At 42.8% G+C, this 14,710-nt stretch overlaps 1 protein-coding gene across 3 annotated transcripts in view; it reads right to left on the bottom strand.

The window, feature by feature from the left end:
• The window catches only part of RERE (arginine-glutamic acid dipeptide repeats), a 423,597-nt gene that overhangs the window by 157,396 nt on the left and 251,491 nt on the right, over positions 1–14,710 (bottom strand). For all 3 annotated transcript variants that reach the window (XM_047083211.1, XM_047083212.1, XM_047083213.1), the window contains 2 exons: positions 12,206–12,311; positions 10,745–10,841 (listed from right to left, as the gene is read on the bottom strand). In XM_047083211.1, coding sequence (XP_046939167.1) covers positions 10,745–10,841; positions 12,206–12,311 — 203 coding nt within the window. The remainder of the gene's footprint in view (positions 1–10,744; positions 10,842–12,205; positions 12,312–14,710) is intronic.

Genomic DNA, 14,710 nt, shown 5'->3' with positions numbered 1-14,710 from the left:
CAGAAGCGGGCTCCAGGCTCTGAGCGCTCAGGACAGAGCCTGACGTGGGGCTCGAACCCAGACTGCGAGATCATGACCTGAGCTGTAGTCGGCCGTCCAACCGACTGAGCCATCCAGGCTCCCCAAATCATTGTATATTTGTAAGATGAAATACTACCCAGCAATACAAAGGAAAGAAGTACTGGTACATAGGACCTCATGAGAAAAAGTCTCAAACATTAAATTCTGAGTAAAAGAAGCCAGGGACACAGAAAGTTCAGACTGTATGATTCCATTTATATGAATGAATTTCTAGAACAGGCAAGATTCATCTATGGTGAGAGAAATCAGAATAGCGGTTGCTTCAGGGTGGGAGGCTTTGAGGAGAGTAGCTTAAGGGAACTTTCTGGGCTGTTGGGAATATTCCCTGCCTTGTTAAGGGTCAAACACATTTATCAAAACTTATAAAAATGTAAACTTAAAATGTGTACTTTACCGTATAAACATTTTTGAAGTATTAGGGTAAAATAAAACATCAAGAGTCAGTAGCACGGAGCCACGGCTGATTAAAGCTGCTGCTCTTGGCAGCTAACGAGCCATCCGGTACTGAGCAGAGCCGAAGACAGAGCAGGTAAGCCCACCTTGGTTGGCCTCCATTTTGAAATATTTTTCCTGTTGCCTCTTGCCAAAGCGGGGAGGTTACGTTTTGAAGTGTGTGTGCGAGAGAGAGAGAGAGTAGCATTTTAAGCATTCAGTATTTTTTTTCTCCAGAGCACTCTTTTCATCTTGCTCTTTTTCTCTCTCAAAGAGGTACGTTATTTGACAGTGTTTGTGGAATGAAGCCGGAGAGACTGTTAAGAGGAAGTCGCCATCACTACCAGCTTACCAAAATATCGGATTCGGAGCCTCCGAAGTCCTATACACCCTACTTCTAATGTGATGCTTCATTATTAACAGAAACATGACTACAGACTGGGAAGCCCCCTATTCCCGGGGCCTCTCATTCATCAGTAACAAAGGCTTCCTGTAGGATAATCGTTCCGGTCGTCCTTGGGGTGGTGGCCGCACAGTTCCACCCTGGGCACCGCGCGGTCTGACAAATGCTCTGGCTGGTGGGAGGAGGGCATCGGAAGGGGATGAAGGAGAAGAGAGCCGCCTTACACAAGGAGAGACTACATATGGAAACATGGCCCAGAAATTCATTCCATCAAAACTATTCATAACCGGGGAAGTCTCTGTATATCCCCAGGGCCACGCAAACGTCAGAGAAGCCTGGAAAGAGGGACACAGACACGTACAGAAGGCTTATAGCCGCAGGTCTGCCTACAGCTTTTATTGTGACCCTTGCCTGAAAACAAAGGAAAAGAAAGATTTTGAGACAGAGTCAGTGTCTTGTCAGCTGTAAGCCATTTGACTCATGACAAGTACAGAATTTTTCCGAAGTTCCTTTTCCGTGTTTCATTCTGTTTCTCTTGCCTTCCTATAGGTTATGTGACATTTTATAGGATTCCTCTTGATTCGTTTACAGTGCTTTGAGAATATCACTCCACAGTATCCCCAAGAGTTGCTCGAAGTGTAACCACTTCCATTACCTCCACGCGGACCCCTCTGCCTGTCCGCTCTTACACGCGGTGGTCTTAAGCGTTTCTTCTACATACACTGAGCTCCACGTCATTGCATTTTGATTGATCTGTTGCTCTTTTTATCATTTAAGCTGGGAACTTAATCGTTCAATTTCATTTTTTCATTGCAGTTGATGTGTTTAGTATCACTAGTTTTCCTTTGATCAGCGCTTTAAATGCATGCCACAGATGTTAGTACATAGTATTTTTCCTGTTGTTTTTAAAAATTTCTTTAATTTCAGCGTTTATTTCCTCTTCTGCTCAGAGGTTGTTTAAAGTTTTATTTTAAGCTTTATATTTTAATTCCAGTATAGTTAACATACGATGTTATATTAGTTTCAGGAACAGAGTATAGTGATTCAACAATCGTATTCACTGCTCAGTGCTCACCAGGACAAGCACCCTCTTGATCCCCATCACCTGTTTCCCCCATCCTCCAGCCCCCTCCCTTCTGGTGACCACCAGTTTGTTCTCTGTAGTGAGGAAACAGAAGTTTTATATTTCCAAGTGAAATTCTGCCCTTTCTGGTTTTTGTTTTTAAACTCTGCTTTTACTGCTTTTTACTCACATGAATGTTTTCTTTATGATCTAACATACAATCAATTTTTGAGAATATGCCAAGGTACAAAGAAAGAATGCATATTCTCGGGGCACCTGGGTGGCTCAGTCAGTTAAGCATCCGACCCTTGATTTCTGCTCAGGTCATGATCTCATGGTTCGTGAGATCAAGCCCCACTTTGGGCTCCGCACGGAAGGTGCAGAGCCTGCTTGGGGTTCATTCTCTCTCGCTCTCCCCGTCTCCGCATCCCTCCCCTACTCACACACGTGCTCTCTAAATAAAGAAATCAACACTTTTGAAAAAAGCATATTCTCTAGTATTAGGGTACAGAGTTCTCTATTATTAGGGTATAGCGGTTTCTATATATGCCTATAAGATTAAATGCACAGAAATAAATGTGACAAGAATGGGAACATCTCTATGCGGAAAATTCTTAAACGCTCCCGAGAGACACCAAAGTAAACATGAACAAATGGAAAAACGTCCCCTGTTCTCGGATGTAAGAACTCAACATGGCATTTCTCCACAGAATTGATCTATCAATTCAATGCTATCCTAATACAAATATCAACAAGCTATTTAAGGGACTGAAACAGGTTGCTACGAAGATGCACAGGAAAAACAGATAACTGAGAAAAGCGGAACCTATCAGTGGCACAGCAAAAAATACTAAGACGCCTCCACAGCTAAAAGAGCATGGCAGCGGCACCCAGACAGACAAGACAAGACAACAGACTAACGAGTCTAGGACACACAAGGAAAATGAGACACGACAAAGGTGGCATCTCGAGCCACTGAGGAGAAACAGACTTGGCAGTCCATGTGCTGAGAGAGCTGGGAGCGTGAGAGAGGCTTGTTAATACCCGGTGCTGGGACAGCTGGGCACAAGGCCTCAGTAGGTCAGGTACAGGGAGAGGCTTCTAGCCACGACTCCGTCCTCAGGGAATAAATGAAAAACACTGACAACTCTGACTGGATAACAGTAAGTTTTGCAGAATTTTTTTAAAACCATAAAAGAAAACCAGCAAGTGAGAGAAAACATTTGCGACACACACAACAGAAAATGCTAAAGAACTTTTAGAGACAAGAGACCAAACAGCAAACACACAAACAAACAAAATAAAACAAAACAAAACCCAAAGGAAATGACACGAACAGATAACTCTCTCTCTCTCTCTCTCTCTCTCTCTCTCTCTCTCTCACACACACACACACACACACACACACACACACACACAAATATCCTTTAAATATATGAAAAAATGCTCACACTCATTCACTGTTAGCAAAATAAAGTAAAACAATACCGAGACCCTATTTCTCACCTATCAGACTGGCACAACTAAAACGAAATAGGACAGCACATGCTGCTGGGGACACACAGGGCATGCAAAGTGGTATTTGCTTTCTGGAGGAAAACCACCTACACATAAGCCTTTGAACCCAGAAATCTCTCTTCGATGAATCCGCCCCGAAGATTCACATCTGACAATGAGGAAATACACATGCACAAGGACACGGGCTGCAGCGTCATTTATGACTGGAACATCCTGGAAACACCTTCAAAGCCCACACAGCAGAGCTCCATGCGAGAGGGAATGACGGAGACCTCCATCAGCGGATACGGAGCAGTTTCTAAGGCATAACGTTAAGTAAAAACAGCAAACGCAGAAGAGTAGCTATGGCATGCTACTCTTCATACAAGACAGAAGAGGCTATAACAAAACAGCTATGTATTTGCTCATTTGAAATGAAAAAGCGCAGGAAGGAAAAACTAAGAAGTAAAGCGAGCAGTTACAGAGAGCAGGCGGGAAGGAAAGAAATGGGGATGGGAGCATGTAAGAGAGTTGAAAACCACGTGTCTGTCTGCAGCCCTGACCGTCAGAACCACAGCCATAGTCCGCATGCCCTCGCACATCCAAAAATTAACAAGAGTCCCTACCGACCAGGAGGGACCAAAAGTGGAGCGCAAAGTCTAACAGTGAACCTAACCGTAGTACAAAGAGAGAACACGGCCACTTACAGAGGTATCCAAGAGCAGAACTGACCTAAACAACTTTGGAAGACAGTGTCTTGCCTATAGATTACATGGCTAAAGACAAAAATTTAGTCAGTAAATCTGTTTCTCACAGGGACATGGGTTACAAATTCTAAAACTATGTGTATTCCTGAAGTGAATAAAAATAAGTAAATATATTTCGACAATGAGAGCAGAGTTTTTCGCTTTTGAAGAAAGAAGGTACAAAAAGAGATACAATAAAATGAACCCTGTGCTGTCAGACAGGAAACCTGCCTTCCCTCTCTGCTCTGGGCCACGTGACGGATACAAGAAGTCGGCAGTGTGCAAACCAGAAGGATCTCAGCAGAACAGGCTGGCACTCTGATCTCAGACCAACAGCCTCTGGAGCTGTCAGAAATAAATTTCTGTTGCTTCTAAGCCACCCAGTCTGTGCTATTTTGTTACAGAAGTTTGAATTAAGACATTAGTGAAATTCAAACAGGGTCTTCAGTTCAACTGTATTGTACTAATGCTAATTTCCTGGATCTGATAACCACACAGAGGTTCTGTCAGATGTTAACACTGAGGAAGACTGGGGGAGGGATGGATGGAAACACGGTACTCACAACTTTTCTGTGCATCTAAAAGCAGCTCCAGATAAAGAATTTTTAAAAGATTGAGAAGTATCCAAGGGCACAGAGAGTATATTGTTCAGCTGGGTGTTCCCAGCACCTCAGAGCCCTTGCCCAGCTAGCAGTGCCAGGACACAGGAAGGAAGGAAGGAAGGAAGGAAGGAAGGAAGGAAGGAAGGAAGGGAAGGAAGGAAGGAAGGAAGGAAGGAAGGAAGGAAGGAAGGAAGGGGAAGGAATGAAGGGAAGGAAGGAAGGAAAGAAGGAAGGAAAGAAGGAAGGGAAGGAAGGAAGGAAGGAAGGAAGGAAGGAAGGAAGGAAGGAAGGGAGGAAGGAAAGGAGGGAAGGAAGGAAGGAAGGAAGGAAGGAAGGAAGGAAGGAAAGAAGGGAAGGAAGGAATGAAGGGAAGGAAGGAAGGAAGGAAGGGAGGAAGGAAGGGAGGAAGGAAGGAAGGAAAGGAGGGAAGGAAGGAAGGAAGGAAGGAAGGAAAGAAGGAAAGAAGGGAAGAAGGGAAGGAAGGAATGAAGGGAAGGAAGGAAGGAAGGAAGGAAGGAAGGAAGGAAGGAAGGGAAGGAAAGGAATGAAGGGAAGGAAGGAAAGAAGGAAGGAAGGAAGGAAGGAAGGAAGGAAGGAAGGAAGGAAGGAAGGAAAGGAAGGAAGGGAGGGAGGAAAGAAGGGAAGGAAGGAAGGAAAGAAGGAAGGAAAGAAGGAAGGGAAGGAAGGAAGGAAAGAAGGAAGGAAGGAAAGAATGAAGAGAAGGAAGGAAGGAATGAAGGAAGGAAAGAAGGGAAGGAAGGAAGGAAGGAAGGAAGGAAAGAAAGAAGGGAAGGAAGGAAGGAAGGAAGGAAGGAAGGAAGGAAGGAAGGAGAAAGAAAGAAAGAAAGAAAGAAAGAAAGAAAGAAAGAAAGAAAGAAAGAATAAAATGACCATCAAGCTATGGTGTCTAATGAAGTACTTAAGCACATATGGACAAAACAATAAAAATGCTGTAGGTCGAAGTTATTTTACATATTAAAACAACAGTTGATCAAAGCCAGGAAATGAACCCTGGAACTGTAAAACTAAATGCTCTGAGGCGTCCGGACACTCATCAGGGGACCCACAGGAGCTAAAGGAGTTGTGTCAGTGCCAAAAATGGCTGGGGAACTGCGTGGAGATGCACTCAGTCTGCATCAATCACTGCATGTACAACCCTAGCTGCCCAGAACAAAGTGAAGAGATCAATTAATTCAGGATGAAAAGGGGAAGATTAGAAGCCCTGCAGAGCGAGGCTAGGGTTTTCTGGCTGGGAAAGGCTCCAGAAAACTCACTCTAAAACATATTCCTAGAAGACAAATTCCTAGCCAAGATGACAGCTTGGCACCTGCCCTACCTGAGGACATGTTTTTCCCCAAGCGATTCCTTGAAGTAAGAGGCAGGTAATCAGGAAGTTGGGAAACAGCCCTTCAGTCGTTGAGACATTTACGATATTTGGGAATTCACAGTTACAGGTACACAGTAAACCTGAAAATGCTGCCCAGGTCACATGCTCACAATCCAATCACAAAGCAATCTCTCTAGATCCTTTCTTTGATCATCAATAAAACATGATCCTTAGGGTGAAAAAGAAGTAACATAGCAAACAAACTGCAAGCTATAATTTTTATTTAGCGTAATAAAATTTATCTCCTTGTTCTCAGAGCAGGTTTATCTGCTCATTCTCGGAGCGTCTAAAGGTGGCTCCTGGAGCTCAACTCTCCCTCCCGTACCCGAAGTAATCGGAATAGCCAATCAATCCAGCCAAGAGGCCATAGAAAAGTAAAATAAATGGATGCTGAATAATCGTACCATCAATAACTTGGTACAGAACTACGTTTAATTGCATTTTTTCTTTTCTTCCTTTCTTGCTTTAAGAACCCAATTCAGGGGCACCTGGGTAGCTCAGTCGCTCAAGCATCCAACTTCGGCTCAGGTCATGATCTCATGGCTTGTGAGTTCGAGCCCCGTGTCGGGCTCTGTGCTGATAGCTCAGAGCCTGGAGCCTCCTTCGGTTTCTCTCTCCCTCCCTCTCTCTCTCAAATAAATAAGCATTAAAAAAAAAAAAAAAAAGAACCCAATTCAGATTCAATGACCGTAAGTAAGCACTCCCCATGCTACTGAGTGTGAGGCACTCTGAGAGACCCTTTCACATCCATTATCTGACTGGATGTAGGACCAAAATATGTGTGTTTGCTTCAGGGTTCTGTCACTTAATCACGTGGCCTTGCGTAAGCTTGTCAAAAGGATGCCTCAAAAGTTTAACAAACTTGACCTCGGTGAAAAAACTATGTGGCAGAGCCAGGATTCAAACTGCAGCCTTCTCGTTGTAGTCTGGTGTTTTTTCTATTATACCAGCATGGGCCCAAAATACTTAGCTACTGGGGAGAACTCAAAACTACTTCTCTCAAGATACTAACTGCACCATATGGCTACTGATAAATGTAATGAAAAGAAAACAAACAGCCGGATAAACTTAGCTTGAAAGGCAGGGATGAGGGACAGCCAAGGCAAGACTTAAAACACAGCAGCCAAGCAGCAGTGCTGGACCTCAACACAGGCCTCCGTAACGAACGGTCCCACAGTCCCTCTGGGAGTGAATTTCGTCTGGGGAAGGAAATACTCAGCTTACAGAAAACAGGCTGCAGAGGAATTCTGTCTCCCTTCTGATTCTTGAGGGCTAGAGGACAAAGCGCTCCCTCCCCCTGTCTCACCTGACCCTCACACCAGCTTGAAAGAGAGAAAGCACTCAGCACTCTCCTCCTTAGGGAACGCCATGGCAGGAGCCGCCTCAGAATCACGGGTCCCAGGAACCCACTGAGCTGAGCACTACGATCTTTGACAAGAAGGGTGCTAAGCACTAACGCTATCAGTCTTTTTCTTTCTTTTTTTTTCTCTTCCATGTTTGCCACTACATTCATCTGACCCTTTTTCACGTTCCTACGAACTGTTTTGTCTCTTTCAAAACTGAATTTATTTTTTATTTTTCTAAATGTTTATTTATTTTTGAGAGAAAGAGAGACAGAGTGTGAGCAGAGGAAGGACAGAGAGAGGACACACAGAATCCAAAGCAGGCTCCAGGCTCTGAACTGTCAGCATAGAGCCTGATGCAGGGCTCAAACTCACAAGTGGTGAGATCATGACCTGAGCAAAGTCAGATGCTTAACCGACTAAGCCACGCTGGCCCCCCAAAGCTGAATTTATTTTTGGCAGAACTGCTTTATATCTATAGAGGAAGAAAAATTCTTCCCATGGATAAATGGGCAGGACATAAGTGGAAGAAAAAACTAAAGTTTAATCTCCCCAGCCCACACTGTATTTTAAAATTAATCTAGTTTTGCTAAAATGAAAGAGAACAATAAAGATTCCTGGGGGAGAAATCTGCTTTTATGGGAGAAGATCTTACAGGAAGCGCTCTGTTGCTGAGAGCCTGGCGAGATTACTAAGTAGTAACAGTAAGAACCATACAGATGCGCTCAAATGTCAGACAAATGCAGTTTGTCTGCAATACAGATGCAGACAAACATCAAGCCAGCCACAAGTATTTACTAAGCACCTACTAGGCCAGATCATTCAATAACTGTGCGACCACTACGATCTGCAATCTTTGGGGGAAAAAATCCAATTGTCAGGTTATACACAGAGGTTCTATTTGAAGCTAACAAAATCAAATTTGAGACGACAGCTAGAATGGAACCACTTTATGACCACTTCAAAGAAAATACCACAGGAAGAAAAGACTAGTCCATAAGGGTTCTGGTCACATACACAGTGGAAAGAAGATAAGGAATTACCAGTAGCATTCCAGCCCTTTGGTGGCCAGGGAAGGGACAGTGACTACACAATTACATACCTCCAGAAAGTATCTGACTGGAAACCCAGTAAAAGTATGTTTACTAGGTCCAGGTGGAACTACGTGGGACAACTGGTTCTTCTAAAAAGGGTAAAATAATATAAAATGATTCCACAAATCTGAATAGCCGCTAATATTCAAATATATTCATTTCAAGTCAATCTATCAAAACACATTGAATAACCACTGTTATGTGTCTCACATATTTATTAATGTTTGTTTATTTCTGAGAGAGAAAGAGCGTGAGCAGGGGAGGGGGCAGAGAGAGAGGGAGACACAGAATCTTAAGCATGTCCAGGCTCCAGGCTCCAGGCTCCAGGCTCCAAGCTGTCAGCACAGAACCTGGGGTGGGGCTCAAACTCACAAGCCGGGAAATCATGACCTGACCCGAAGTCAGACACTCAACTGACTGAGCCACCCAGTCGCCCTGTCACATCTTTATTTAACTTTAACTCTACGTTTTTTAAAATCATTTACTTCAACCAATGACACAAGATGAAAATAGGAGGGGAGAAGCATATATATCAAGATAAGAAAGTATTTCAAGATCAAGACACTTGTCTTCACTAACAATTTAATGGTTCCATCCATCTATCCAAACTTCCATTAACTTGCTTCATTCAGTGTTCGAGTTTAAGATTGCAAAGTCACTGCCACAAAGACACGAAAGGCTTCTGGGAACTTTGGAAGACATTGATAAAACACCAGAGAAATTCTCTAAATTTATCTAAAGTCTTGTAAAAAGCCAAATCTAACCATATTCGCTCCTTCCCCTACAGCAGGGATTGGCCAATCTGGCCCAATGCCCGTTTTTATACAGTTGCAGAACAAACAATAGCTTTTACATTTTTAAATGGCTAAAAAAGAAATCAAAAGAAGAATAGTATCTCCTGACGTGGAAATTAAATGAAATTCAAATGTCAGCGTCCATAGTTATTGGTGCACAGCACCTCATTTATTTACTTGTTGCCTATGACTTTTGCCCTACAATGGCTGAGCTGAGTAGCTGCGAAGGAGATCATAGGAAAGATATTCTGGCCCAAAACATTGACCCAAACCTGCCCTAAAAGTTGCTACTAATTCGCCTTGAAATAACTGGCTTTAGCTATATAGCTTTGCACAGGAGACTCCAGATGGTTTCACTGAACGCCATTTGAGCAACATAATGGAGAAATTATTGGATCTCATTATAGCTCAGTTAAAAGCAAGTAAATCCCTATGACTTTTTTTTTCTATTCTTTAACAAAGAAAGTAGTCTTTCACCACTTTATTCTTTCTGGTTGGGAAAGAATTACAAAACTATTACTTGTCTTACTTCCTCTACTACTTAAGAAGCCCACAGTCTTCCACATACATGCGAAATATACCAGGATGAAGATGTGTGTGTGTGTGTGTGTACACGCACGCATATATCACCTTTTCCTGAAAGGGACAGAAAACGCCAGAAAGTGCAAAGTAGGGGCTTATGGTCACTCTTTGGCATAATTACCTAAGACTATCTGCAATGTTACCTCCTTCCTCAGAATAAAATCTTCAATATATTCTCCCTAACGCCAAGCTTTCTGGTAGGAAATTTTTCATACATACAAAAAATTCAAAGAATAAACAGGTTGCTAAAACTTCCTATAAACCTTGCTTAGACTCTCAAGCCATGCTGCCATATTTGTTTCACCCATCTCTCCACCTTTTCTAGTGGAAGTAACTGATTCTTGAGAAAACAATCTGCAGACCATCATAACACGTCACCCTAAGAACTTCAGCAACCAGTGCCAGGATACTAATTTTCAATACCAGCATACTACCAAGGACACAAAGATACAAAACTACAGAGAGGGCGTCAAAAGTTTTTTTCTTATATTGGTTTCTTTTCTCCCACACAGATTAGTGAAGGTACAGGTAACCTCTGAAATCCCAATCACCCACAAAGTTAACACTGGAGTGAGTGGTGGTGTACTAACTTGTACTGAGACCACAAGAGTAGTCTGAGTAATATCATGATTATCAAGAGACCCAGATGGCTTAGGCTGCTCGACCCGCCATGCTCGACGGCCGCTCCTTCACAGCAAAGACCATGTCTCTGGCGCTCACCTGAGGGCAGCAGCATGATACGTGTCGACGTAGTCAGAAATGAAGAGCTCTCGGTTCTTGATGACCGGGTCTGTAATGACAAGTTCTCTTCCAGAGTCTGTCAAAAAAATTAATTGAGAGGATATTAAAATTGAGCCTCCCAAAACATTTAGGAAAATTTTTGCTAGATTTTTCTTTCAGGTTCACCTCCCACTAAAGAAAGTACAATAAATAACCAGGTCTGGTCAGGAGGAATAAGGTATGGCAGGCATAACAGGAAACAAGTATCTTGCTGGATGTGTTTTACACCCTTATTAAATCCCCACAGTTTGCTGAAATGCATTAAGCCATTAATGAAAAAAACGAAGAAAAAAACAGAAGAAACAATGATCACATTTTAGCAAACGTGTAAATTACTGACATAATTAATGATCCTGTTTAATTTCTTATTGCTAAATATTCCAGGATGGAGTGAAATTGCACTGTTTCTGTAGAAAAAAATAACCAAGTTACTATTTTTAATCAGGAACCATAATTTAACTGCCTTAACGGAAATTTTTATAGTTTTCAAAGAAGAAAAGCCTAATGAGTTATAAAAGAACATCATTCCTCAAAACTGTTTGGCTGTGCTTTGTTGACTCAGAAGCAGTGAGGACGAGTGGGAAAGGAAGAGTAGAGGCAGCTGGATCCCAGCCTGGCCAGGCCCGCTGAGAAGACATGTCGCCTTGGCAACTCCTTGAGCATCTCATGTGCCTCGATTTCCTTATCTGAAAGTGGGTAGTGACAAGTTCTAACTCATATGATTAATGGGTGACAACTGTGAATCAGTTAAGCGTGAGGCCCAACACTTGAAAAATCAGTAAAAATGCATGATTATACACATCTGAACAAACGCAATACACATTTTATGTGCATATCTCACATGTCAACAAAGTTACTGGGTAGAAACTACAATGCCAGAGCAAGAAAAACTAAGAATCTCTGAACTACCTTCCTGATTATTCTGAAAGTTAAGACGCAAACTGAATTGCAAACCCTTCAGGAAAGCTATGCTTTCAAAACTGAAGTTCACAGCCCTGGATGCAGAGAAGTTCAATCATAGAGATTATTGAAAAGGAAAAAAGAAATAAAACGGAATCATGATGTTTTCGGTATTATTAGCTCATCATTAGGGGAAAAAAAGGAATTTTAGAAATGAAGTTACTGTTATTTCCAAAGAAGAGCTATCTCTAGTCCAAGTTTAAGGGGAAGATGTTATTGGCGCATCTCTCTGGTTGTTTGGGGTTTTTTTTAAGGCAAAAATAATGAACGAACTCAGCAAAACTAAATAAATAAATAAACGTTCCGGTAATGCTCTCAGTTATGAAAAGCTTTTTTAGAGAAAGTTTTTCATAGTGGTCATCTCCATTTAATGAATGTTTTAAGAAATAACCTTGTCCAAAGCTAGAAAACGTAAGAATCAAACCAGAAGGACTTATTTACCATTTTCGTTATGCCGATCCTGAACCAAATGCTGGTACACAGAATCTGGAACTTCAGACTGACGGTAGTACCATTTGACGTTCATGAGTAGATGGTCCCTCTTACTCTGAAAAGGAAAATCTAACAGCATTAGGAACAGGATTTCGGGTGCCCACAGCTGTATACCATACCCATGATCAAAAGCCCCTGTAAACAGGTGGAGAGGCAGAGAGGGAGACTCACAATTACCACAGGGCCACAAAAATACAGAAGTCAATGATAAGGTCAAAATTATTTTTAATCCCAGCCTTAGCATCCCTCTGACCCTACTGCTCAAAACCTTAATCCAGGAAACCAAAGGAGACCAAACTTGAACCTATAAATCTCCCCCCAGCTTGATTAATTCAATCAAGAGTATAGTTTTATTTAGCATTAACTATACAAAACTACACGAATACATCCTTCTTCTATCTTAATTCTTCAACATTTTGGTAAGTATTTATAAACTGCATTAGCACAGTGTCAAGGCCTTTAAAGGCAATAAGTTAGAAAAACCTTACCGTGCAAGGCCTGGCACAAAGTCATGTCTCCAAGGTGTGCCAATCACCCAGACTAATTACATCCCCATCCACGTTATTGCTACAAGGCAAACTAATACAGCAAACTATGGGTGGTGGTGAAGGTACCAGGAGTCCATGGAGCAGGGACCCTATCTTAATTGTCTTCCAATTTCCAGAGAACAGAACTTGTACATAAATATTTGTGAATAATAATGAGTTCTATGATGATCAGGGGCCCCTAAATGTTCGTGGGACACCGAAACACGTTATGCCCAGAAGTCAACTTTGTTCCTGGTTATGCTTCCATTCAAAGCATAAAGGATGAAACACTGCCCTTCTATTTGGAGGCTATGGGGCTACGGCCTGAGGGAGACCGTCTTGGTACACCTTGGTCGTGAGACCTCTGAACATGGCAGTGCACCAAGGCTTCCCATGGCCTCATAAAGTAATTCCTAACCCAGGTGGGGGCTTAAGAGACCTCCCCAAGATAAATGCTGCTGTATCATTCCCCTTAGCAACGTCTACCTTCCCATCACAAGTCAGCAGGTGAGTCAGAAATGAAAGAGAGCTAAAATTTGAGACATGCTTCATGTTTATGAAGGAGATGACTAAGTCCTAGAATATGTCAAAGGAGCCTCTTTAATGCAGCAAGCTGCTTTCTGCTTAAATAAGAGGTATGTATATAGTCTTCACTAAATGGCCAGAAAGGCAAAACAACAACAACAACAACAAAAAACCTTTACTGAAAAATACTAAAGCTATTTAAATGACCAGAAAGAAAAGCACTGTCAAAGTCTTGATGAACTTGAATGCGAAGAAGCACTATTCCAAAGTAAGTATCATAAACACCAAGATCCGTACTGTATAATTAACTGTGTCCAATAGGCCCACAAAAATAGGGCATCATTACTGATTTGAAAAAAAGAGACTGTATAGAAAGAATAACCCTACATAATGGGTACTGTTCAGTTTTTATCCATTTTTCACTTTTATATTCTATACTGTTTATACGAAAGGTGGGAAAATGAGGACGAATCAGTATGTTACACAAAAAGAGTAAATGTTACATACACGAGTTCATCCTCAAGAGCAATTACTCCCTGCGGAGGACTGTGGAGGAGGTAACATCTGACCTGGGGGAAAAGTGGGGAAGACCTCAATGCATTCTTTCCAGGCAAAGGAGGAGATCTGGGGAAGACACAAAGCCAGAGACGAGAAAGAACAAGTGCAGGATGCACCCCCACGGCCCACATGTGCGCAGCACAGGAGAACCTCCTGCATGGTCCGGAGGGAACTCGGATTCTGACTTCAACGTGGCCTTTAAGTGGGTTTCTCTCTGGACAAGCAAGGTCCTCTATCTGCCTTGCTGACCAAGCACACAGGCAGTGAGGGACAACACACCAGGTCACGAGAGAGCGGCCAGGAGACCAGTTTCCTCCCGGGGCCCAGCCATAAACAGCAGGGCCAGGATGAGGGCATCTTCACAGAAAGAGACGAAGCAGGGGAGGGGTGGAGCCTGTCTGCAGGTACTCAAGGATAAACTCGGGGTAATGTACTGCCTAATGCAGGGGTTCTCACCCTCAGCATTCCTGACATTTGGTCCAGGGAAGTCTGGCGTGGGTGCCTGTCCTGCACACTGCCGGATATTGAGCGGCACCCCTGGCCTCCAAACACTAAATGCCAGTGGCACCCCTCCCCCTCATCGTAATGAGCAAAAAAATATCTCCACACGTTGCCAAATGTCCCCTGAGGGGACAATATTACCCCCCAGTGGAAAACCAATGGTCTAACAGTGTCCTTTTTATGGAAAGCTAAACTGGAACGATGACCAAAACAACCCCGGTTTAAGCACTACCAGTGGGGAACATGGAATGTAAATACGAACACAGTGAGGCCTGTCACCATTGCGTTCAAACTCCATCTCCACCAGTTCCTAGCTATATGACTCTGGGCGTGTTAATCATAT

This window comes from Lynx rufus, unplaced genomic scaffold (assembly GCF_022079265.1).
Source record: "Lynx rufus isolate CCGP_SWC_20201006 ecotype Redwood Valley unplaced genomic scaffold, mLynRuf1.p SCAF_2, whole genome shotgun sequence".
Lineage (NCBI taxonomy): Eukaryota > Metazoa > Chordata > Mammalia > Carnivora > Felidae > Lynx > Lynx rufus.
This window is presented reverse-complemented; position numbering and strand designations above follow the sequence as displayed.